Source organism: Malus sylvestris, chromosome 5 (assembly GCF_916048215.2).
Source record: "Malus sylvestris chromosome 5, drMalSylv7.2, whole genome shotgun sequence".
NCBI lineage: Eukaryota > Viridiplantae > Streptophyta > Magnoliopsida > Rosales > Rosaceae > Malus > Malus sylvestris.
Window position 1 is genome coordinate 3,127,120 of NC_062264.1, and position 26,336 is coordinate 3,153,455.

At 38.3% G+C, this 26,336-nt stretch overlaps 3 protein-coding genes across 3 annotated transcripts; 1 reads left to right on the plus strand and 2 right to left on the minus strand.

Moving 5' to 3' along the window:
* The first annotated feature begins 14,618 nt into the window (after window positions 1-14,618).
* Window positions 14,619-15,948, plus strand: LOC126623221 (pathogen-related protein-like). The gene is made up of 4 exons (XM_050292018.1): window positions 14,619-14,811; window positions 14,897-15,029; window positions 15,292-15,593; window positions 15,670-15,948. Exons 1-4 carry the CDS (start codon window positions 14,674-14,676, stop codon window positions 15,811-15,813), a joined length of 717 nt encoding a protein of 238 aa, XP_050147975.1. The 5' UTR covers window positions 14,619-14,673; the 3' UTR covers window positions 15,814-15,948.
* Window positions 15,949-16,296: 348 nt separating this feature from the next.
* LOC126623219 (uncharacterized protein C57A10.07) lies at window positions 16,297-20,310 on the minus strand. Its single transcript, XM_050292016.1, has 3 exons — window positions 19,198-20,310; window positions 17,501-17,622; window positions 16,297-16,733 (listed from the first exon to the last, which is right to left on the minus strand). The coding sequence occupies exons 1-3, from the start codon at window positions 19,787-19,789 to the stop codon at window positions 16,404-16,406; spliced, it is 1,044 nt and encodes a 347-aa protein (XP_050147973.1). The 5' UTR covers window positions 19,790-20,310; the 3' UTR covers window positions 16,297-16,403.
* A 1,359-nt stretch (window positions 20,311-21,669) lies between these two features.
* Window positions 21,670-23,937, minus strand: LOC126623220 (eukaryotic translation initiation factor 6-2-like). Its single transcript, XM_050292017.1, has 6 exons — window positions 23,780-23,937; window positions 23,502-23,684; window positions 23,340-23,384; window positions 23,101-23,231; window positions 22,181-22,291; window positions 21,670-22,048 (listed from the first exon to the last, which is right to left on the minus strand). The coding sequence occupies exons 1-6, from the start codon at window positions 23,787-23,789 to the stop codon at window positions 21,791-21,793; spliced, it is 738 nt and encodes a 245-aa protein (XP_050147974.1). The 5' UTR covers window positions 23,790-23,937; the 3' UTR covers window positions 21,670-21,790.
* Between the last annotated feature and the right edge of the window lie 2,399 nt (window positions 23,938-26,336).

A 26,336-nucleotide genomic window follows, 5' to 3' on the forward strand; every position in this document is an offset into this window, starting at 1 on the left:
ACAAAAGCTCACTCCTTCTCCAAGCTTGTAACAACGAAATATTTCCACACGATTTGTGTGCAGTAATGCAATGAACATTCCTCTCTGATACCTCTCTTTCTACAACTTTGTTTCCCCTAAAATCCAAACAGTGTAAAATCACCATTCTCATTCTTATTTTCAGCACAAAATTACAAGATCAAGCTCTAATTCTAACAAGACATACATATCTATGTGTATGTGTGTGTTTTATAGCACCATATCCAACTGGTACCAGTTTAGGATTGTAGGGTTGAGGGTTACTCTCACTTTAGACTCTAAAATAGGGATTTCGACATCGTTGGGAAACTTAAATTAATGCGGGTCTCTAGTTTTTGTTAATAGCAATATGAACACTCGTGGATAAGGACAAACATATATGAACCATTCCAAACCAAAGAAAATAGCTAAATTTGGAGAAATAAAATTTCTAATTATTTGGTGCAGTACTCATCAACCACAGATAATGCCTCCCCTCCTGCTGCTGAATTAAAACTTCGCGGGTTGCTGGACTATTTGCTAGCTGGTTTTGTAAGCAGCAGGCTGCGTCACTCTCTTTAGATAAATTTGTATATTGCTCTGCGTATCACTATCATGTCAATTCTTTCTGGAAGCTTAGCTAACCCTAGCGGCCCAGGCTCTAGCATTATTTAAACTGCCAGTCCTTTTGGTTTTGGTTAGCAATGGAAGGGAATCAAACCTTACGCTAGCATTTGACAATTAAGATAATCCAATATTAACTGTTTGGACTAATCATAGACCGTTGGGCCTGCCCAATGTCCAACAAACTGAAGTTTGTCTGAAAGCATAATGGGTATTTAATTTGTGCAGCAAATGAACCATGCATGACCCAAAATTTATAAGTGCTGTATAAAGTGGCAAACCTGGGCGTTAAAACCCTCTTTCACACAGAAGAAAGAATGTTCGGTTGAGGTTCACAGAGAAAAAGTACTTTCTAATGGCAAGTTCATAATTTCAAGGGGATAACTGTTGAAAGTTGAAATGTAACAGACAAGTTGTCCCACATCAATGAGGGATAAAGTTTGCTATGGGCTTATATGGTATTGAGCTACTTTTCATATTGTTAATTGGTTTTATGGTGGAATCCCAATTTCATCATGGTATTAGAGCAGGTTGTCCCTCGTGTGAAAACCTAAGGGCCACATATGCTCACGCTTCACCCAGTTGTTGTCCACGTGTAGGCTTGAAAATCAGCCACACGTGCGGGGGCGTGTTGAAAGTTGAAATGTAAGAGACAAGTTGTCCCACATTGGTGAGGGATAAAGTTTGTTATGGGTTTATATGGTCTTGGGTTACTCCTCATATTGCCAATTAGTTTTATAGTGAAACCCTAATTTCATCATAACTTGGGAATCCCATATATATTATGACCTGAATCAAATTGATTCTTTTTTGAATTTCTATATGTGCAATTCCCTCTACATTTGTGAAATCCCATCCCTAGAATTTCCATCTTCCATCTCCACCAAAAATCAAGGGTTTTAAAGCCAAATTCGGGTAGAACTCCATAGGAGAACCCGAGGGGTTCTCGACAACGAATTGTCGTTCCGGAGAGTATCACCATTAACCATCACCCTTAGTCAACTTCCCTTGGACCCAGGAACAGGACCTAACTAGTGGTTGGGGCGTTGGAACACCAAAGAAGCCGAATTTAAGGACACCCACCTTAGGGTTTCGTTGGGTGCAAGACAATTTGAGGGCCTTCCTAGCCAAATTGGACTCGGCCACAGGTATAAAGTTTACTTTACTTGTTGAAATCTTTATTCTTGTAAAATTTGAGGTCAAATTTTCAGGTGTGTGACATTCAATTTATAAAAATGTTGTTGGTTGAGTATTTTATCAATAAGCTCTACCACTTGATTATTCTAGCGATTGATGATCTTACCATTGAATTGACACCAATTTTAGTATGCTATGGTAGATAATGTTTAAGGACCTTAGGGACATACAAGTGAAAATCTAGTGATTGGATATTATGGGATAAGTGACGTAAGATCATAGACCCTACTTTAGAATGACAGTTCGATTCCTCATTAAATGTTTTTGTGGGAAATATATGAGAGTTTTAAGTATGTGAATTGTCGAAGGAAATCTAAATGTGGTTTGTACCTTGTTAGGCGGTGATAGAATGTGATGCCTTGACTCTTGTGTTTGAGTGCGTTAGTGTGGATCTCAAGTGAGTGATTCTAATCTATGTGTTATGGTTATTGCTTTGAAATCTTTTGTGCTAATAAACTTTGTGGTTACACTATGGATTCTTAAAATAGTTCTGATGCTAAATAATTGTTGCTATTAAGTTGTCGTCGATCTACTTATGAAACATTAGGTGATTTGGATATTTGAACTGTGATGGATTGTGTTTTGGAATATATATGTGTGATGGTTGATAAAAATGATGGATTGTGTTTTGGGATATGTTGATGCACAAAATCAGTGAGGACTTTGGTACAACAGAAAATGTTAAGTTTGTGATCTTCACTAGATTGCTCCGGTCACTAGTGTGAATAAGTATGTAAATGGATAGGGACAGGGAAGCAAACACAAGATGTATGTGGTTCACCCAGATTGGCTACGTTCATGGAGTAAAGGAGTTCTCATTAATTGTGAAGGGTTTACACAAGTACATAGGTTCAAGCTTTCCTTTAGTGAGTACTAGTGAATGATTTAGTACAAATGACATTAGGAAATATTGTAAGAGAATGATCTCTATTTATAGAAGATAGTTTCTAGTTTCATTCTGACATTGACACGTGTCGTGTTGTGATTGGCTTCTGATGTTGACACTTGCCGCGCAATGATTGGCTTCTGATGTCGACACGTGTCTCGCTGCGATTGGCTTTTGGGTCCTTGACGGTATAAAGTTGACCGGTGCTCAGTAGTTTCGGGATTGGTCAAGTATGGTACAAACAGGATATATATGTGATGGTTGATAAAAATGATGGATTGTGTTTTGGAATATATATGTGTGATGGTTGATAAAAATGATGGATTGTGTTTTGGGATATATATGTGATGGTTGATAAAAATGATGGATTGTGTTTTGGAATTTATGTGTGATGGTTGATAAAAATGATGGATTGTGTTTTGGAATATATATTTGATGGTTTGATAGAAATGATGGATTGTAAAGGACCATTACCCTAGTGTCATGGGATTAGGTGACACTAAGTCTGGGACTTGGATTGTCTGCCCTTTAATTTCTGTGCCCTCCTGTTTTTGTGGTCACGGTTAAGCCACGTCAACATTTTATATTACTATTTCTTTTTGTTTTATTATTTTTATAAAAAAATAATACAAAATATTGACGTGGCTTAACCGTGACCACACAAAACAGGAGGGCACGGGAAGGGCACCTAAATGGGAGGGCAGACAATCCAAGTCCCTAAGTCTGCACCTCGTAACAATGGTCCTGGATGGTCGTACTTGGTTAATCTGCGTTAGAGGACCATACTATTTGTGGATCGTGCTTGGTTAATCCGCGTTGGGCAATCCTTATATCCTAGGTATGACCATACACATTTAAAGGTGATCATGCTTGGTTAATCCGCATTGGGTGATCACTTTCCAATAGTTGTAGAAGTGATTCTGCTTGGTTAATCCGCATTGGGGGGTCACTACCTACTTGGTTATTTTCTCAAGGGTGACTCTTGTTTGTACCATACTTAGGGCCTCCGTATTTAGATCTCGTATAAATACTCGGGAGACTTAAATGTAATTATGTAATAAAGGAATGGGTAAATATGTAATAAGTAAGGAGCCCTTCTATAAAAGGACTCATCACTCTCCTCATTAGAAATAGGCTAATTCTTAGGCCTAACCCCTCACCCTCTCAAAGCCTCTCATACTCTGAGATTCATCGATCTCATCCTCACAGAGAAATACAATAATCAGTGTGGACGTAGCCCAAACATTGGGGTGAACCACGATACATCTTGTGTTATTTACATTTCTTCCAGATTCACGGTCGGATTTACATTGTTCCAAGACCTCCAGTTTTGTGTATCAACATTTGGCGATGTCTGTGGGAAACGACACAAAAAGCTATGTCGGTTCTCTCTCAATTTTTCACCTCCGCCGTGAATCTGCAAAACCCAATCGACTAGCTGATGCTTCCACCATCCCAAGCTCCTAACACCCTTTATTTACTTGGGGCGTGACCTTGATTTGAAGCTTATTGTGTGGAATGAATCAGTTTCTTATGGTTCACAATGATGGACGCGTAGTTTGCTTTAATCTTTGTACCACAAAGCTTACCTATGTTCCCATTGAAATACGAGGTGAGTTTGTTGGTTATGTGAATAACATAGTTGCAGTCATGGGATGCAACCACAAGCTTGAGAGCATAGAGAATGATTGCTTAAACAAAGATGAAGATGCGATGGTGGCGGTAGAAGGGAATAGGGAAAGCTACAGAAGGCGGTACTCATATTCCGTTTGGGCCATTCCACCGGCTGATGTTTCCCATAGAATCAAAAAGGTGATGAAGGGCCTCCGGGCAGAGTTTGGTGCATTTCCCTGTAAACATAGGGTAAAAGAGAGGAAAGAACGAGAGAGGCAAAGCAAATATGAAATCAAGCACCAACGACATAAAAAACGAGGCCGATCTCAGAAAATCAAGCTTTGAAAAGTGGGGAGACGCACGCTCGCACTACTGGAAGCTTGACCACGCCCACAAAGACTGCAGGCTACTGAAGAACAATGTCAGCGCCGCAGACCTCCTCCTCGTCCTCCGCCATCTTTACCACCTTTCTCTCCTTCACGGTCGCCTGCCGGTGAATCTCGACGACATCATCCTCCTGGAGATGAGCAAAAGCAGACTTGGAGCTCGCATATTTCTTCATCTTCTGCAGGAGTTTAACAAGCACCTCACCAAACGACGACTTAGTATCCGATCTGACTCGGTTCGTGAAATGGCCCAAGGTGGTTCAGATTCAGAGGAAGAAGAGGATCCTAAAGCAGAGGTTGAAGGTTCCTCTAACGTCGGCATGGCCACCACCTCCTCCTCCCTCTCATATCCTCCGCCATAGTTCCCAACAACGTCGACCCTCTCATCCAACAAGTCATCTCAGAATCCAACGACGATCAGCTCTTCCACGCCGATTGTAAAGCTCAGCTTCAAAAAATATAGCTAAAAAGAAGAAATATATATGTATATATATATATATAAAGGCAGGAGGAGGACCAGTTGTTAAGGTTACTGAAGCCTCAAAACTGATCCCGAAAATCAAGGTGAGTAGAGTACTCGATGTTCCAGACTTCACTCTTCGAGTCATTGCAGTTCTTGGAACATTAGCTAGTGCCATAGCTATGGGAACTAGCAATTCCAATCTTTATCTCACGTCAGGGTTATTTCCGTCTTGGTCAGTGACACACGGACGGTTCGGAGATGGGAAGACGAAGACGGTGGTTTCCAGCAACTTGAGCTTTGTGGACGACACCCCCACCTTCTCCAGCAGACAAGGAAAGGTAAGCCATGTGCTCGCGGTTTTTCATGCATGTGAAATCATTTTCTGATTTCTGAGAAAGCAAAAGTAATGACCAGGCTACTAAAAGAGAAAAGCAAAAGTAATGACCAGGTTGCCAAAAAGCATGGCTGCCCATTAAATGCAGCAGAAAAAAAGAAAAGAAGATAAAGAAAAAGCTGACGGGGTGATGACATAATTATGAGCGTGGCCCATTGAGCAAGCCCTGCCCCCCGCAAGCATATGTTATCCCACTATCTAACCATCTGCCATACCCACTTTCTGCAGCAGCTTCCTTACTTTAAATGATGTAATTTATTTTTCGTATCTTTCGGAGACATCTGTATAACCCCATCAGGCGGTAATAAAAAAATTTTAAAAAAAAAGGGCAAAGCTCAAAATAAAAGGGCTGGAATGTTGTGTGAAGGGCGAAGGCCCATAAGCCCAAAATAGCACCAACCAGTTGACCAAAAGTACGCCCAGTATTACAAAAATTATTCGGCACCCCGCCGCTATTATCATTAACCAGGTGATCAAAAGTACGTCCAGTACTCCAAAATTATTCGGCAGCCTGCCGCTATTATCACCAACCAGGTGATCAAAAGTACGTCCAGTACTCCAAAATTATACATGAGCATCACTCATGTCATTCATACATAAACATTCATGACCATAATTCATGTCAACATTCATGAGCATCACTCATGTCAATAATCATGAGCATCACTCATGTCAACATCCATGAGCATCACTCATGTCAGTCAACATAAACATTCACGAGCATCACTCATGTCAATCAGCTTCAAAAGCTTCATTTACAAAGCTCCAGCTTCAAAAGCTTCACTTGCAAAGCTTCACCCACAAAGCTTCAGTGCAGGGTACACAAATACCGCCTCCGAACAACCGCCACTTTGGCCCATACATGGATTCAATTTAAAGTCTCCAGCCAACAGACTCTATTGACTGAAGACTTGGGGGACTACATTATGTACCATATATTGGGCCTCAACTGAACCTCATGAAAAATACTTGGTGGACTCTAGCACATTATTCATGTATTGAGGAGCGAGCCCTTATTCTATAAAAGGGACTTCATCACTTTCATTAGAAAGCACCCATTACTTATGTATTGAAGAGCGAGCCCTTATTCTATAAAAGGGACTCCCTCACCATCATTAGAGAGCATCGCCGCCAGCTGAGCAACCGCCTCGCTGCGAGCATCCCTCCTAACCCATTATTCATGTCTTAAGGAGCAATCCTTTATTCTATAAAAAGGACTCCCTCACCATCATTAAAGAGCATTGCCACCTACTGAGCAACCGCCTCGCCTCAAGCACTAACTTTAACCCATCATTTTTGTAATGAAAAGCGAGCCCTTATTCTATGAAAATGACTCCCTCACCTTCAACGCCACAAGCCGAGCCAACCAAGGCAACACAAGCAGAGCAGATTCGCAACATGTGCTACTTCTAGTTGAGCATCATTTCAGATTGAGCACCGCCTCGTATCGAGTATCAATCATAGACGACATCTAGTTACTTTGGCCCACACATGGACTGAATTTCAAGTTTCCGCCAAAAGACTCTCTTGACTAAAGACTTGGGGGACTACTGTTTGTACCATACTTAGGGCCTCCGTATTTAGATCTCGTATAAATACTCGGGGGACTTAAATATAATTATGTAATAAAGGAAGGGGTAAATATGTAATAAGTGAGAAGCCCTTATTCTATAAAATGACTCATCACTCTCCTCACTAGAAAGAGACCAATTCTTAGGCCTAACCCCTCACCCTCTCAAAGTCTCTCATACTCTGAGATTCATCGCTCTCATCCTCACAGAGAAATACAATAATCAGTGTGGACGTAGCCTAAACATTGGGGTGAACCATGATACATCTTGTGTTATTTACATTTCTTGCAGATTCACGGTCGGATTTACGTTGTTCCAAGACCTCCGGTTTTGTGCATCAACAACTTTGCTTGGTTAATCCGCATTGGGGGGGTCACTACCTACTTGGTTACTTTCTCAGGGGTGGCTCTGCTTGGTTGATCCGCTTTGCAGGGCCATTTCCTATTTGGTTACTTGCATAGGCTTTGGCCGAACGACGTCTCTCTAACTCTAGTTTTGAATATATATATATATATATATATGTGTGTGTGTGTGTGTGTGTGTGTGTGTGTGTGTGTGAATGTGGCTTTGAGAACTCTGATTTTTTATTTAGAAAGCTTGTTAAATGTATGTGTGACTTCCTTTGGAGGTTGTAAGGTTTGGTAGCGATTTCTTATGAATGATTTATATTCAAGGTTTATAAATTGTGAATGATGACTGGTTTTATTATTAGTATCATATACTTTGTATTATTTGTCGCTCACACAAGCTTTGTAGCTTATCCGGGTTGTTGTTTGCCCGGTGCACCATTTCGATGGTGTAGGCACTGATCTTATAGGTAACAAGTTTGAGTAGCTTCGAGAGGTTCGTAGGTGGGGTAGCAGTATAGTTATCAGAGATTTGGAGTGCTAGGATACCCCTATATCCTATCTTGTACTTTATCTTTGGGATTTTCTTTTGAGCACCTCAAACTTGTTCTTAGTAAAGCAAAGATTATGCTTCTTTTTGGGATGTACATATTTGTAAATATTTTGTGGAGAACTTAGCCACCTTCATATTATTTTGGTTTATCAGTTAAAGTATTTTATTCCGTAACATATACCGTATTCAACGGACGTTATTTTCCTTGTCACGTGTCGATTCTCGACGTATGTTGGGATTGGGGCATGATAACATTAGAGGAAATTTTCATATTATTTTGCACATAATTTTTTATACAATCTCAAGAGCAGTAGATAAGCAGGCGAAAGAACTAGAAAACTACTTCGTCGACTCGTCCTATAGAAATATAGGACTTTGTTTCCCCGGTCGATGCATTGACAATGAGCCATATGAATGAAAGTCTCATATACGTTTCTGTAAAGTGGCATTACAAGTGACTTATCTATCAACTTTTCCACTATCACCCCCAAAAAACCAAACTCTACCTTACGTAAGAGAAACAGCTCAAAACCAGCTTGATAATGTCCTCCTTACAACTATTCTAGCGGGAAACACCAATATCTTTCTTCGGAGCCGTTTCTTTTCCTGACCCCCTACCCCAGCATGGCATAGCACTTTGCTTTCGGTTATTCGGAAGAGTCAACTGACTTTTCCCCAAACCTACTAGAGGTCGATTTCTTAGGGGGCCGAGGCGGTGAAGTTTAGCCAATCCATCCCATCCTGGATTCCTTATTTAAGCCCAAAAGGCTTAGCAGGTCAAGTGCGATTGTGTTAATTTCAGGGGGCTAGAAATAGAGAGTATAGTGGAAAGTTTCAGTTTCTAACAACACAGTTGATGGAGACAACTGACGGAGCTACACGTTCAGGTTTATTGAATTCAAATGAGAGGTTCACCACCACATCATTGCATGCAAGGGGAGCTCACTCAGTTCGCAAATTGGTCTGACTCGTAACTCGCATCTAACCCCATATTCGATAGCCCGACCGTAGTGATGTTGGAATGCAAAATCAATTTCACCAAAAATGATTTCAATTATGTTAAAAACACTTTCAAATGAGCCCTTAATTGCCTCTATAGAGAAAAATTACGATGTAATGTAGCCCTTAATTAAGTTTATGAGAGAGATCCGCCCATAAAAAAGCTTCCCTAAAATGCAATAGGGGTGATGTATACTTTTGCAAACACGTTGGAAATGTGTACGAAGAAAAGTATTGGGGCGATTCGAAAACCAAAATTAATTTTTCATCCATGTAGTTCCACATAACAAAACAGATTGATGGCGTTTAAGAAAATGATGGGTAGTGTAGTAATACGGGGCACAATTTGAGGACCAAAGCAATTATTAGTGTTCAACACGCTCTTTCTCATGTAAAATTTTCAAATCTAACATATGTGTGGCAACAAATACAGGGTGATGTACAATACACCGTTTAACTTCAGTTAAATAACATATTCTAATACCATAAAGAAAATGAAATTTCACCATAAACTAATTAACAATACAGAAGGAAACCCAATTTACTTATAAATTTTGACTCTTGCGGCCTTGAACCAGTTTTGGAAAATCATTATTATGTGGAACCGCACGGATGACAAATCCATTTTGGTTTTGTCTAAACATAATAATATTGCATGTGCCTGTATTTGCACAAACTTGTCAAATAAACATTCCTTGGAAACCAAATTTTCTACTTTTGTTCTTATTGTATTAAATAAAAGGATATATTACACAAAACTATCTTAATTATAAGTCAAATCACAATCTCATACTTCATGTTTTAAACATTATCATATTATACTTCAATTTATGAATTCGTTGCAATATCAGACCTCCGTTAAATTCTATGTTAATTTTGCTATTAAATGATGATGTGGCAAAAGTGAAATCCACTCCTTTGCCAAATGGAATAAAAAATTTAATAATTTATTAATAATTTATTTATTTATATTTAATAATTAAAATTAATTAATTATTAAAAAATTATCATTTTTTATTTAATATAAAATTAATATTTATTAATTAATAATAAATTAATAATATTTATTTATTAATTAAAAAGAAACTCTTTCTCTCTCCTTTCTTCCCAGAAGCCGTCTCCTTCCCTTTCCCTTGTTCATGCTAAGATCGGCCAGAATTTGAATGCCGCAATCCCAATTCATCACCCTTGTTCATCGCATCCCAAACTCCCCTTACTCCCTCCTCCTCATACCATATCATCCCAAACTCAGAAATATAATATCATACCACATCCCCACCCTCCCCCGTCTCCTTCACCTATTCTCTCCGGCCAATTCCCCATCCTCACCTCACTCCCTTCCCGGGCCACCATTCACAGATCCGACAAACCCACACACCTTGGGTGTGGGATTCAGTAGGCAGAGTCCGCAAGCTCAGCTTAAGATGCCGACGAAGTCCGGGAGCTCGACTGGCGGGACTACGAAGAAGTCGTCTACGTTCGCATCGGGGGCGTCGAAGCCAGCGGCTTCAGTGTCTCCCATTCTGGCGTTTGTCGCTGGGGTTGAATAGAACAAGACGAGATCGGGGCCGATGCCGCAGGAGAGCCTTTTTGGGGTTAGGGGTGACAAGGGGTCGGCGCTGGGCCCAAGCAATTTGTCGAGGTTAGGCGTCGGCGGTCGGAGTTTAGGGTCAGGAAGTGGGGGGAAGAAGAAGGGTGCTGCGAGTTAGAGTAGGATTGGGTAACGGGTTTGGGATGGGATGGTATGAGAAGGAGGGAGTGAGGGAGGAGGAAGGAGTGAGGGGAGAGATGGCATCTAGGAAGAAAGGAGAGAGGAGTTTTTTTTTTTTTTTTTCAATTATTAAATAAAAAATTAATAATTAATACTTTTTTATTCCATTTGGCAACGGAGTGGGGACTGCTCCTGCCATATCATTATTTAACAGTAAAATTAATAGAAAATTTAACAGATGTCTGATATTACAACGAATTTATAAATTAAAGTATGACATTGTAATGTTTAAAATATAAGGTATGATATTGTGATTCGACCCATAATTAAAGTAGTTACGTGTAATTTATCTTAAATAAAATAAAAGTATCAATCATCAACCAACTACTGCGCAGGCGGAGACTCTTTTCTCCAATGAATTGGTCAAAAAAATCAAACCCCATACACAGCCAGCCCTTTGCATATATAGAAGTGCTATTCCACCATGCCTGGTTGTTTAAGTCAATATCAACTTGTAGTTTTTTAAGTTATTGTCATCTATCACTTTTTTTGGCTAATTAATAAAGTGGAGATCACTAATTCCTTTTATCATAATTAAGATCATGATCTTCTTTTTACACAAATTGTCTCTAGGATAGTTGAAAGATAATGCATGCATGTGATAATTAAAGAAAATTAGGATTTAACCTACAAGAGATATTTTTGTCGAATGTATATTAAGATCCAAGAGTGAAAATGTGTCTTTGAAAATACTTACAATATATGCTGCAAAATTGTAATAGATTAGACCCACAGACACAGGCCTATCAAATAGCAAAACATACCTAAAACAATGACCAAGAGGCACAGACTACCAGATAAAAGTAAAATGCAAGCTCACGATCGAATCGATTAGCCTAAAAGAAAAGTTTACTTAAACTTTATACTGCAAAGTAGGGTGGGCGTGGGTTGGTTTGGGTCGGTTTTGAATCAAAATCGAAACCAAACCGACCTAGTCAGTTGGGCCAAAATTGCAAACCCATACCGACCAAGCTAGGTCTAAAACTGATCAAGTCGGTTAACCGATAGTGGCAGGTTAATTTATTTGTTCTTACAAATTTGGGTCAGTTCTTGGTTTGTGTGAAAATGAAAATACATAACAAATTTCTCTCACAAAAGCTATAGAATGTATCACCGATATGAGTTATTACTCAAAGGAAAGCATGAAGCAGCCCAATGAGAGCACCAAAGCAACAACTGCCTTCTCCAAATGGCCATTGTTCTTTTCCTAAGACCATCTCCAACCCTTGAGCTAAAAGCCAAATTTTTTAGCCCGAAAAATTTAGCTTTTAGTCCAGAAACAACTTTTCTGCTCCAACCCTTCTGGTCTAAAATTTTAGCCCGGGATTATTAAAAAATGCACTTAGGCTAATTTTTTTCTTAAATTAACTTTTTTTAAAAAATAATTATGTGGACTATCGTAAATTAATTTTATGAACATTTTAATCTAAAAATATTTAAATTCCGATAAATATTGAAAAATCACTAAATTTTTCCACAAAGCAAGCCTTCATTTTTTTTTAAATTATTTTAGCCGTTGGATTTAAATTTGGGCCGTTAGATCTTTTTTTTTTACTATTAGATTTGATTATATTCGATTTCAGCCGTTTGATTCAATGTATTTTAAAATAACATTTAAAAAAATTAAATTTGAATCTAGACCGTTGGATCAACCAACTGTCCAATAATGCCAACCGTTCGATGAACAAAAGAGCCGTTGGGCTCATAATTGCTTCCGACAACAGCCCTGACAGTGGGTCCCACCCTGTCGGGCGCTGAAGGCTAACGCCCGCGTGGGGTGAGTGGCGCGAGTGACCGGGCCGAGAGTGGGCTAGGAAAGAGAGAGTCCACACGTTTCTGGGCTATTTCTTGGGGGGATTTTGGCCCTCAATTGGCATTTGGCTTTTAGCCCAAAGATTTGGCTTGGGTTGGATTGGGTTTGGGGGGGGGGAATAGGGGGAAATTTGGCATTTAGCCCAAGGTTGGAGATGGTCTAAGGGACTCTTAAACTAATCAGTTTTTGTTTTCATGTGGTGAAACACAGTAACTTGTAAATAACTAACTATTTATATTACTACACGTATTAATTATTATTAAAATTAAATATATGCGGATCGGTTTGGTTAACCGCATTCTAAGAATTTTGAGAAGCGATTGCCAAATTGATTAAGGTCGATGCGGTTCAATTTAACCACCGAATTAAAAAAAAAAAACGAAATCAAATGAAATCAAAACAACCCATCGGTGCGGTTGGACGGTTCACTTGGGTTTTTTTTTTTTTTCTTAATGCCCCTATTGCAACGATGATATATAGTAGAAGAGGTATTTGTTGAAAGCCCCCTTAACCTTGTAATCTAGTGCCAATTTACCCCCTCAACTTTAATTTATTCAATTACCCCACTAAATTTTTATTTATGGACAAATTCCCCCTTGCTGTTTAAATTTCTCACATTTTATCCATGATTCACAATAAAAATAAGATATAAAAAAGAAAATAAAAAACCACATCTCTCTCACTTGCCCTGTTCTACCCGATTGTAACCCTTCTCATCCACCCCAAATCTCAAACCAGCAGCCACCCCCAATCTCATATCAAATTCACCCGCCTACCCCTTCCCTCAAATTCAGCCCCAGTACCACCCTGCCATAACCCACTCACCCCACAACCTCCAATGGCAGGTCCTAGATTCCCGATTCAAGCCGTGATCCCCCTTCCCTTCTCCCTGCGAACCCACCTTCTCACAGCCCACCTATCGCCACACCAATAGCTCCTTGTTGCTCTATCTCTCTCTCTCTCTCTCTGACTGTTTTCTAAGCCCACCCATAGAACCACAGCCGCCAATGGCAGGCGCCGCTAATTAAAAAAGGAAAATTAATGAAAAGGCTTGAAAACTTTGAGTTTTAATGATAAGGACAAAATAAAGGGTAAAGTGAATAGTACCAGGATTGACTTTTTAGTGTAAAAATGTGGTTTTTCGTTAAAGTGAACAGTACCGAGTGCTTTTCGTTAAAGTTCCCAATTAAAAAAGGGCAGAAAGTGCTTGCTTCTAAATGATGATTTTGCCCTCCAAACTAACGGAATCATGGATGAAATGTGTGATATTTAACGGAAGGTGGGAATTTGGTCAGAAGTAAACGTTTTGGGGGGTAATTGATTAAAATTTAAGTTCATGGGGTAAATTGGAAGTAGGGTACAAGTTAATATAAGAAGTATAATTTAAGTTCATGGGGTAAATTGGTAGTAGGTTACAAGTTAATACAAGTTCATGGGGTAATTTGATTTTAAAAGGCTACCAATTCAAGTTTATTTTAATATAATATATTTGTAAGGATGCATTGAACAGACATATAAGAAGTATAATATATGTTCCACGTGAAAGGTTGTAAACCTGTCTGTCTAAAGTTAATGGTAGGTGAAAGGTATTTTTGCATAGTTTGATTCATAAAGCGTTTTTCATTGACATTTGTAGTTGTCACGAGATTATACGAATTAAGTCAATAAATAAAAAATTAAAAAAACTATAAATATGTTTTGTTGATGCATAAAACTAGAGGGGTCTTGGAACAATGTAAATCCGACCGTGAATCTGCAAGGGAAAATATTGCAGTGAATGGCTAAAGGGGATTAATCTGGCCATGAATCTTTGTACAATACTTGGATTGTCTGTCGAATAGTCAAGTTCTTCGTCTTGAGCCTAAATATGTAAAACGATAGAACAATCAATTAATTTCATTGTCACTGTTTTTTCTGTTCTTTAATCCACTAATATGTTTGAATAATTTGGCATCAAAGACTAGTCTTTACAGCTTCACTGTATATATATGTATAAGGACCTCAGAAGAACACACAACTCACACAAGGCTCAAAAGTTATCTTGTTTAATAAGTTAAGATGGCCTCACCAAGAGTTAAGGAAGATAATTACCGTTACAACTTGTATGGAGAAGAAGAGAAGAACACCAAATGGAGATATGGGGCTCCTCCTAACTATGGTGCTGTCAACAAAATCTTTGAACAAGGCAGAACCAAGGTATCTCTCTCTCTCTATCTCTCTCTCTCTCTCTCTCGTTTAATTTGAACTTTTCTGACATGTTTTTTTCATTATTTGATGGAAGACATGGCCTCCTGGATCACTGGAAGAGAAAGTGCAAAACCTTGTAAAGACATGGGAAATGGAGATGTTTCATAAAGTAAGGGATGAAGATTTTAAGACAATTGATCCCAAGAAGTACACATTCAGCCTAAACGGTAATCATTGTTTCATTCAAGCTTGAAAGCTACATCGTCCATAACATTTTTTAACGAACCGAACCGTTTATATTTTAATTATATTATTCATAGATCAATTTTGCAAAAACTTAGAGACGTTCAAACCCATCTAATTGTAGTCAAGAAAACAGATTATGCTTCAAAAATACAACGTTGTCCTTATATTAAGTTTATCTGAGGGATGCCTCACCTGAGAATCCAAGTCATGTTTCAATATACGATTGTGCTTTATATTTTACAGGAAGGAAAGCTGTAAGTTTGGAAGAGAAGAGAAAGCTTGGGGGAGGCTACAACTCTTTGCTGCAAACCTCTTTGCCGGATGAGCTCCGGGGCTACAACCCGTCAGAAGAAACCATAGATACAGCTCATATGGCTTTCGTAACCACTTTCCCACGCGGTTTTGCCCTAGAGATTCTCCATGTGTACTCCGGTCCACCGGTGATTGTATACAAGTTCAGGCACTGGGGTTTCATGGAGGGCCCTTTCAAGGGCCATGCCCCTACCGGCGAACAGGTTGAACTCTTTGGGATGGCTATCTTTGAGGTAATCTTCTTGCCTTGCACATTGTTCTTTCTCTAGCTAGTTTGTCATGGAACTCATCCCTGAGATTTTGTTGCAGTTGGACGATGGTGGGAAAATCGTGAAGGTTGAGTTCTTTTTCGACCGCGGTGAACTTCTCGGAGGCCTTATGAAGGGTGCAAGCGTTGGCAGTTCGAGTAAAGAGGCAGCCTTAGGTTGCCCATTCTTGAAGAACACAGGGTAGCTTCACAAGCCAGGGTGTCACAATCTAATAGTAGTTGCTATAAGCGAAGGACTAAGGAATAATCCATGCCCACATTGGCATACAAAGTGTACTTATTTCTCAAGTATTTTCTGTTCTATGGCAGTAATTTATGCATCTCTTTCTTCTGTTTTTAATTTAAAGAATTTGCCTACAAACAGGACGCCGCTCATGCAAACATAACATGAAAAGGGTTCTCGCTGCAGCATTTACAATAAATGGTACCGAAAACAGCAATTACTCACCTGTAAACCGTACCGCATACAAACATTTAAGAGTCCCAAATAACAAACAAATCTAAACCCTAAACACAAAACATGGCTGCTACAAAACTCAAAGTTACCACCAATCAACCTATCAACCGAGATGAGCAGCCAACTCTTCCGACTATACCCGCCACCCGGGGACCAGCAGACTGTTAAATTTGATAGTGCCCCAAAATATGTTTCACTAGACCACTGAACAAATATTAATCTTTTCATATACCTTAATATTGATTAAAAAAAATGTTGTTTACAAAGGAAAAAGGAAACAATTTGTGTGAGATTGGAACTCCCAGTGGAATATTTAGATTAATTTAGCTCTTTAGGCCAAGGAAGGGACCCTGGATAAGGAGCTGACCCACAATATCTGAAAAGACCTTCAATTTCAGGACACCCATTTGGATAGGGAATAGACCTGTGAAATGGATCACGCCCTAGTTTTTTACGGTAAAGTGAACCTCGACATCCATATGGATCTTCTTGGAATTGAGCTCGCACAATTGCTTCTCCTTTCTGGGCTGCTACTTTTGCAGTGGAAATTGCTGGGGTACCCACATAGAAGAACCTTGACTCAGGAAAGCCAATTGCAGCGCGGTGTAGATGCACAAATCTCTGCTCCTTGAAATCATAACTTACGACCTGGTTTGCATACAGTCATGTTAGGTTATAAAGTAATTGTTGGTTCGAATCCTAACAGCTTAAGCTTTTCAAACAATGGTAAACTAGCAAACTTTATTACGGTATCACAGCAGGAATCTTGAATTTGAATCCTTGCAATTGCAACCCCCAATATGAACATGAATTCTACATGTTGGATTCTAGTGGTGTAATGAGGCCAAAGTGAGAAAGTGGACTGCTAGACTATAAAATAATTGTCCTAACAGACTGAGCTTTCGGGAATAGTGGTAAACCCAACAAACTCAATCAAATCATAAAGAAATTACGAAGCTTAAGAAAAGCCAAAAAAGTGCTTAACATGCTTAGTGGAATACTCATCATGCAGAGCGGCCTTTGTGTGATGTTTAAAGTAACTCGTATAGAAATGATATATTGTGTTTCAAAGCTAAGAGAAAAAAGTATGAATGAGCAATCACAATTTTATTCTTCTCGGCAGCACATACCATAAGTATTGTCTATTCAGACAGAGAGAGAGAGAGATGTCTTTTGAATTTTTCTATTGGATGATGCATATATTGACTTCTTGTAGTGAGCAGTTAAATTTTATATTATTCATAAGCACATATATATGCGTACATATGTGCGCTCAGCCTACATTGTCGCTCTTTATGCTAATGGGTGCTTAACTGTTTCTCTATGATATTTTATTCCCATGTCAAGACACAGGCGCACCATACTTTTATTTTAGCTTCAAAGTAGGCAAACCAGATTGGGCAAAATGGGCTTACAGTTATATTTTGAGGATATGTGCCAGTAAGTTCTCGGAATCGGCACACACTGAAGAGAAGATTCTCAAAACTGTCCCTTGCATGCTCTTCTGTGAGTGTCCTCGACCTCAAATCTTCTTGGCCTAAACAAACCATCATGGCATACATTTTACATGAGTTAAAGATCAGTAAAAGATGGTCCAGGCCAACATGGCTATAAATTAATGTTGTACAATCATGCTTTATTCTCCTCTACAGAAGCAACTAAGATTTGGACAATGAAGTGACAGGAGAAGAGGAAAGGCAAAAGGAAGAATAAAACATTACAATATGTAGCAGACCAGAAACAATGTAAAAAGCATATAACATGAAGAAACATTTAATTGGTAGCATAAACAATATCAGCTCAGCGTAGAACGAAACGACTTTAAGTAGTTCACGCATAAAAGATACTAAGAGAAAGAGAAATATAACAGAGAGAAAGAAACAAAATAAAAGAGGGAACGAGATTGAAGAAAAGAATATTTGCATACGCCGAATAACTCCACAATGGTATATGATCTGCCAAAAAACAGGGGTATTGCCTGCTTCCGTATTTTTATGCAACTAAAACAGGAAAAGTAATTCCATTGAACACAGAATGATGAAATGGATGAGACTTGCAGAGTTACCATTTTTTGTTATAGTAAATTCAAGAAACGAGGATAGCGGAAAGGAACAACAGTGGACCAAAGTGAAAATTGACTAACATTTAGACTAAAGGACTAATAAGTTCAATAAAGTTACCCCTTGTGCAACTGGAATATGCATGATATTTCCGGTCCTACTGAAATTTCAGTACTCCCACTGTCAAATGATATACTATGTAGTTATTTAAACATACGCACAAAATTTCAAACTTATGCACTGCTATTTTTAGCTTTTTCAAATGACAATATGGTATTCATCCAAAATCCAAAATGAAGATGACAAGTGGAATCGAAGACTAAGGTAAAACACGAAGTGTACACAACTTGCATATATTGTATATCTCTTCCCTGGATGATAACTGTCACTAGCAAAGATATGACTCAAAACTTCAAATCATTACACAACTTGTGTAATTCGGTTTATCTTGTTAACAGCCTTGTCAACAAATAGAAATTCCATGTGCAGTTATTAGCTTACTCAATTATGAAAAACAATCTTTGAAAGACATTCAAGTTTGCCAAGGGTTTTAAGTGAAAGCGATTTCTATGGTCAACATGGCAACTGGTCACAAATCACCATGCTTCAGGAAATTCATGTCTATATATTTATATCTATCAGCAGTAAACTTATGAATTTGACAATTAATTCTTTTGTGTCTATTGCAACAAACAAAGCTGCCAACCTTCTTGGGCACTTCAAAAATAAAAGTAACAGAAAATGCCACCAGCAAGATTTAATAATCTGCTTTCTTTTCTGCAAGACCTCTTCTCCTACGGGAAGACAAAAGCATTTAATCCTTTCTTTTCTACCGAAGAACCTATTTACACAAATACTATAAATTCAATGCAACTGCAGATAATAGCGTAAGATAAAAGATTATAAAAAATCAAGTACATGGGAACTAAAAAGCATCCTATATATCGTTCTTCATATAATCACCAGTCAATAGTCTTGGCTTAAAAATGAATCACATGTAAAAGAAGGCATGCCAAAACATGTCTAATGCAAGAGAAATAACAGGAACTCACCAAACCATCCTTTTGATTCAGCAACTGCCCAGTAACTCTGTGCTTCACTGCGAGGACCAGCCTCTCTTCGAGTCTCTCCACCACTAAACAGCAGGAGAGCTCTATTGTCTTTGGCTGCGACTCCAATTCCCTCTTGTATATGAGCCACGAAAGTAGCAGCCTGACCTGGATTCTTCTGGTAAGACTCCAAAAACCAAGAATCCTCCTTATCAACTTTTCCACAGCTACTACTAGTATAAACTGAATGCCCGGCAACCATGACTAGATTCTGGAGATTCGGTAACGGATAACTAGACGAACTCACGTCATAGTTTTGGTAGTTATTCGTCATTTGGTACCCTCTCTCATACAGAGACAAAAGTATGAGAATTGAGACCCCAACTGACAAGGAGATGACGAAAACTAAAAGGGGATGCAGCTTGCAGTAATACTGAATTCGGTTTCCGATAGACCTATTCATTTTGATGGGATGCGATGATGAACTCCTATGCTTTCGGGGTTTTCTAAATGTTCCAGATTCTAAATCAAACTCACCACTCGGGTAGGCTACAAAGGACTTGGGACTGCCGGGCCGAAACGGATAATTGCTCATTATAGTACAGCAAATCCAGCTTCCGCGGAATAAATTGAATGGAACTATTCATACCCAGATGAAAATTTACGGCAAAAAATCAATGCTGATCAAGAAATCTATGATACAAATACAGAACAATATGAAAAACGGAGATCAACCCAACTTCTGTATACAAGCTAACATTCATAAAGTATGCAGCTTTCAACGAGAATCAGATGGATTTGCGATTTGCGAATGAATTTACAACTGAATCGAAGCAAAAAGTGCCTGATCCGGAGACAAAAAGCTCACCCGAAACTCTGTGGAATTGCTGTGTGTGCGCACTCACTCTGCTTGTAAGGGAGAAGAAGAACGTTTGAGGTTGCAGATGATCTTTTGTTATTCAATTACAGGGAAGATTCAGGATTTAGATGTTCCCTTGAGATTTGAATGTGGACTCCGATGGAGGAAAAACAATAATTTGGCCTTTAATGTTTTTAATTCTATTTTTCCCAGATTTGTTACATTTTTCGTTCTGAGACATTTGTTTATACAAAATTGTCGAAGTCAATATTTGTATTTTCTTCTTTTCTTGGCAAGGGTCTAAAGTCCATGTTTTGGTAAAACATCCTTTAACTTCACCGTGGCTCCAAAGTAAAGTTCAATCTATATTGCAATTCAAGGATCTTTTTTTGTTTTTTCATTTTTGACACACGTTTTTGTGAGATTCACTCCATAATGTATTTTAACAATCCGAACCATTTATCTTTTAAAACATCGTTCATAGACCATCTTTGCAAAAAATTAGACAAATCTAAAAGTATTAAGACATTTATTTGTAGTGAAGAAAATGGACGACCACGATTCTACAAAGAAATCCTAAACCCTTAATCCATCGATCATTTGATTTCATATTTTGGTGATTTTTAACACGTGATGTTTGAGAGAAGACCTATAAGAAAGATGGATCGGATCATATACATTACAAGGTGAGCCCTACAAAAATATGTGTCAAGTTGTGTAAAAATAAGTGATGCCATGAATCCGTCTCATACATATCCCATTTTACGTGAGAATTGAGACAAGATTAAGGAGATAGTTGATAGGATTGGGCAAACAACAATTTCAACCATTTGACTGGCAAATCAAACCAATTCGAGGACTCGACATTATCTTTTTTATTAAACCATTTACCATAACATTTCATATCAAGCTTTGATATTTAATCTTATAGATTGCTAGTTGTGAAATACTCAATATTAGTGTTAACGCATTCCTGATTGTTCAGGACAGAAGTAACCACAAAAGAAGACCACTAACATTAGTGCCCCCTAAAACCTCCAGCCCAGAATCTACAAGGATGCTGGTACACGTTGCAGAACAGTACTAGTATGCTTTCTTCCTCTAGATCAAGTTATCAACCGCTTGAAAGCAAACACATAATGGCACATATAATCCAACGGATCACAATCAACCTGGAAACAAAACTAGCCCTGATCAACAAATGCAACTCTAAATCAGGTTTCAAACCACCTTACAATCACAAACCATCCCGGAGCGTTCAAGCAAACCAGAAACCAATTCTGGCAGCCTGGCAGCGGGGAACATAGACATGTTTTGAAAAGGAGGATATGGAGAAGCATAAAACGACAACACATTTGTCATAAACAAAATGATTATTTCTAAACATTAGTTGAAAACTATGTTCTCCAAAGTAACTCATTAACATCGACAGGACAGAAAGTTGACTAGTGTCCAGAAATAGACATTGCCAAATGAAGATACGGCAACAACTGAGTCGGCGATCACCAATCCCAACTCCTAATCCCACTTCCAAACAAAGAAAAACAAAAACAAAAACAAAATCGCCCAGTTTCAATAAAATTCCAACACCAGATTGCACAACTTAACTATACAACTTTGCAAAATCAGAGTTCTTATGATTTAAGATTTTCAAACGTACACAAGACTCATTAATACTATTTAAAAACATTGACCAGAAAGAAAACAGGAAATATCAATGAGTTTTACGCACAAGATTTAGACATAGCTGTCAATCAAAGATTTCCTCATTTCATCCACAATAGCACTAGGTTGAGCTTCCCTCAACTTGAAAACGCTTTCAATAACCGAGAGTTCTGTGGCAGTGGTGTCTAACCCACAGAATGCTGTCCAGTCGTTCACTGTCATGCCTGCAGCTATCACTTCACTACCACGGTTTACTGTTCCAGCAACAAGAGGGACCTGAAGGAGCGTCGACAGTTCATCCAAGTCTTCAACAGATGTATGGGGATGAACCTACACAATTTTTTTTTTTTGACAAATTAGAGTGGGACCAAAGGGACAAGAAATATGAAGTAATGAAAATACAAATCTTCCACAAAATACGTCTCAAAAACACCAGCCCAGCCCAAGAAGACATATTCTTACCAAGCCACCTCTGTTGGTGAAGGAACAGTAGCTGCCCACAAGAATATTACCAGCAATAGTCTGCCTAAAAACTTCCACTCCAAGAACATCTGCAATCATCTCCTCAGTTTCCTATGCAAAATAGCAAATACAACGAAATGAACAAAATGAATGGATTCAAAGTTTAATGTCATCAGCTAAATGAAAAAGAGTAGTCTAAGTTCATATAAGAGCTAAAGTCTGCTTGCAAGAAGCACAGGAAACACAGCTTGCGATATATGCGTATGAACTCGGTCAAAACATACAACCACATTAAAACCTGAGAACTTGACCTCAAAACATTTTCAAAGAATTGTTCAACAGTCAATATGCAAAAAGCTTCTGAAGCCTCAGGATTTGGTATGTTAAAATGGCTTTGGTGGAGGAACCAAAGTCTTTTCAACCATTCGAATCCTCTTTAATTTCTGAACAAAGTTACATATATCTCATTCTAAAGTAAAATCAAACCGTTTGGTGAAATGTCATGCTATTCATAACAAGTGACTCGATCCAACCATTCAATTCCTCTTTAAGTTCTGAACAAAGTTCCATACTTATCATTCCAAAGTAAATTAAAACTGTTTGGCGAACACTGAATAGTCATGTTATGAATAATAATGTGACTATCCACAGTAGCATATGGTCGATATTGAGTTATATTTTTCCTTTAAAATGGTTTGAACATGCTCTGCAGTAACCCCTGTGAATACTTTTGATAGATGTACAATGCCTTCCTAGTTTCCTAAGATTCCGAAGAGGTTGGAATCTATTTGTGAAGAGGAGCTTTATGGGTTACTTGCATTGAATTCACCAACACAATTGTGCTTTATTTCAAGGGAAAACAAAGACTGCACATGATAAAAATCAACATAACAATTTCGAATAAAGTATAAAAAGAATACCCTGTCAAGATCAGTGTGTGTAAGAGCAACATGATCATTGCACGCGATACAGTTACCAAGAGCCGATAGCCTCTCTTCGATACGCTGAACAACAACATTATCAGGTAAGCTGTTCCTCAAGTGCTGGAGTTCTTCAATTTCAATAAAAACAGAAGCCCAATATGTCGGAAAACCAAAACACGATAACATCAAACATAAAATACCCAAAAACGAAAAGGAAACGAAAAAACAAAAAGTACCTTGGTCGGTGGTAGTGTGAGGCAAAAGAAGCCCGTTTTTGTTTCCTGAAATCGAAATTTCAATAAATTTTCAAAATTCATATAAACAATCTAGAAATTTCTTAATTCTTGATTAATACCAAAAAGAAAGACAAATAAAATATATAGAATTGAAAAGAATACCAGCACAGAGGCGGCCTATGATGCGAGTGCCGCCGATGGAGGTTCTCACGACGGGGATGACATCAGCCAACTCCGCCTCAAAGGTGCTGTAGAAGTTCTCAGAGCCTCCGATGGAGACCAAACAGTACGCATTCGTCAGCTTCGAAAACACCCCAACCTCGCACGAGTTCTCGAATTGCAATCCTGCAAATTCCCAATTAATTTTTCAATTTAATTTTATTGGAAACAAATACGAGAACAATAATCGGAGAACGAAGAAGAAGAAGAAAAAGACTTACTGGTTGCCATGGATTGAGGGCGACGCCAGACTGCAAGCCTTGCAAGGCACGAGTGTGGGAAAAACTAGGGTTTTTGAGGTTGAGCAAGAGAGAGGGCAATTAGGGTTTTAGATTGCAGACAGGTCCAACAATTTTTTCCTCCCGTTCTTTTTTATATATTTCAGGTGTCCAAACTAAATGCCAACAAAAATTTTTGCCAAAATTAAAAAAAAAAACATTTTGACCCAAAAAATGCCAACAAAAAAATGTTCCAAAATGATAAAAAGTGTACATTTGTAATTAACAAAGAGGGTAGTACTTGTGGCACCCCATTTACTTACTCTCTGATTTGCTCTTATAAACTAATACATCCATTTTTTTTATTTTTAAAGTTAAAAAAATTAAATAATATGTCTATTATTTTTTAAATAAAATGTGTGTTAAAACATTATTGGACAAAATTAAAAGGTGATAACTCACGGGTGATTATCCAGATATTATTCATAATAAAATACAAAGAGTTTAATTTCACCAACTGTACCATCTCCAACATTTGGGTTAAAACCTAAAAAGTTTTAACCTATAAAATGTAGGTTTTTAATCAATAAATAGTTTTTCTAGTCCAAATCTTCGTGATTAAAATTTTAGCCTGAGATTATTAAAGAATAATTTTATGATGGTTTTTTTTTTTATAGTAACTTTAAAAAAAAATGTAAACTAATCATAATTTAATTTTATGAACATTTCAACCTAAAAATATTTAGATTCCAATTAATTTGAAAAATTACTTTGGGTCCAAAATGTTATTTTGGGCCCAGTTTAGAAATGTTCTCGTCCCAGTAGCTTTGGTCTTATCTTGTTATGGGCTATCCGGTATGGGTTTGTCGAGGCCTACTGCAAGGAGGGTTGGTTTGGATAACGATGAGGTAGTCGAGACCTAGTGCAACAGGGAGTTTCAAGGCTAAGGATGCTGAGGTTTAAGAAATGAATCTAGTTTGTTTGACAGCTTGGTTCAAAGTCCTATTGGATTTAGGATTGGCCAAAAACTAATCAGATTAGGATGAGGAGTTTTAGTCCAAGTATAAGTCTAGCTCGGCCAGGGAGAGGTTTGCTACTATAAATAGAAGAGGGGATGCAACATTCAAAGGCCTCTCCAATTCAACACACAAATTGTCATGCACAAACCTCTCAAACACCTTGAGATTTTTATTTTCTTTTTCCACCAACACATCTTCAGTTTGGATAAACAGCATTGTGAAGGCAACCGACATCTTCAGTTTGGATAAACAGCACTGGAGCCGTAAAATCAACTGATCAAGGAACACCTTCAGTTTGGATAAACAACACTGCTCCGATACCGACTGGTTATTTATCTAAGTCTTAGTCAAGAAGGGTTTTCGAGTCCTTATTGACAGAGGTCATCTCATCAGCCTTCTCGACGAAGTGAGGTGTTACAGGTTACTAGCCTCGGCACGTTAAACGCCGAGTTGTTTTATGATTGGATATTCATAAGTTAGTTTTAGAGTTCGGCATTCTGACGGTCGAACCACATTTAACATCAAGACATACATCTCTTTCGAGTATTTGTGTCCATATAGTCTGATACCGGTTCGACATGCTTATACTATTACGAATATAATCACCGTGACCGAACCCGGTGTCGACGATCTGTGAACTTCGCAAGATTAATAGCCTTGTCTTTAGGCTCTAGAACCTGAAGGTTGAGAAGTGTTCCTTCCTCGATCGCAGTCGCAAGATTAAGAAGTTAGTAACGCGCTCAACGCAACATCAACACATTTTACTCCTCGCCCGAGCTCGGCCATCGAGTTGGCACGCTCCGTACATAACCGAATGATGTAGTTAGCTTATTAATTACTTGGCCTGTGCGCCACGTAGGTTTGGTAGTTTTTAGGATCAAACCGACATCATGAAACTTGTGGAATACTATAAAAGAATATGAAACGCACAAACGATTTTTTTATAATTATTTTAGCCATTGGATTTTCTTTTGGATCGTTAGATTTTTAATTTTTTACTGTTGGATTTGATCATATAAGATCTTACCCATTGTATTTAATGAATTTATAAATATAAAATTAAAAAAATACACATATATGATGGTGAGCCCACTAATCCATAGGAAAATTTGGCCTAAATTTGTCCCAAAAATAAGTTTTGAGTTAAAACTCATATTTGGCTAAGAGTTAGAGCAGGTTGGGGTGGGTTTATGTTGGAACCCATATTTTTTTTTTGGTTGAACAAATTATAGTATCTACACTAAAAAAGTATGGAAGTGAGATAAGTATTGTATTGGGCCAACTATAGTAATGTATTTGTTCACTATTATTATTGTTTATTTTTGTTATTATTATTATTATTGTTGATGCACAAAACCGGAGGTCTTGGAACAACGTAAATTCGACCGTGAATCTGCAAGAATGTAAATAACACAAGATGTATCGTGGTTCACCCCAAGGTTTGGGCTACGTCCACACTGAATATGTATTTATCTGAGGGAGAGAGAGCTCTAAGAGTGAGAGCTTGGAGAGGGGGTGAGAGGGCCTAGGAAATTGGCCTT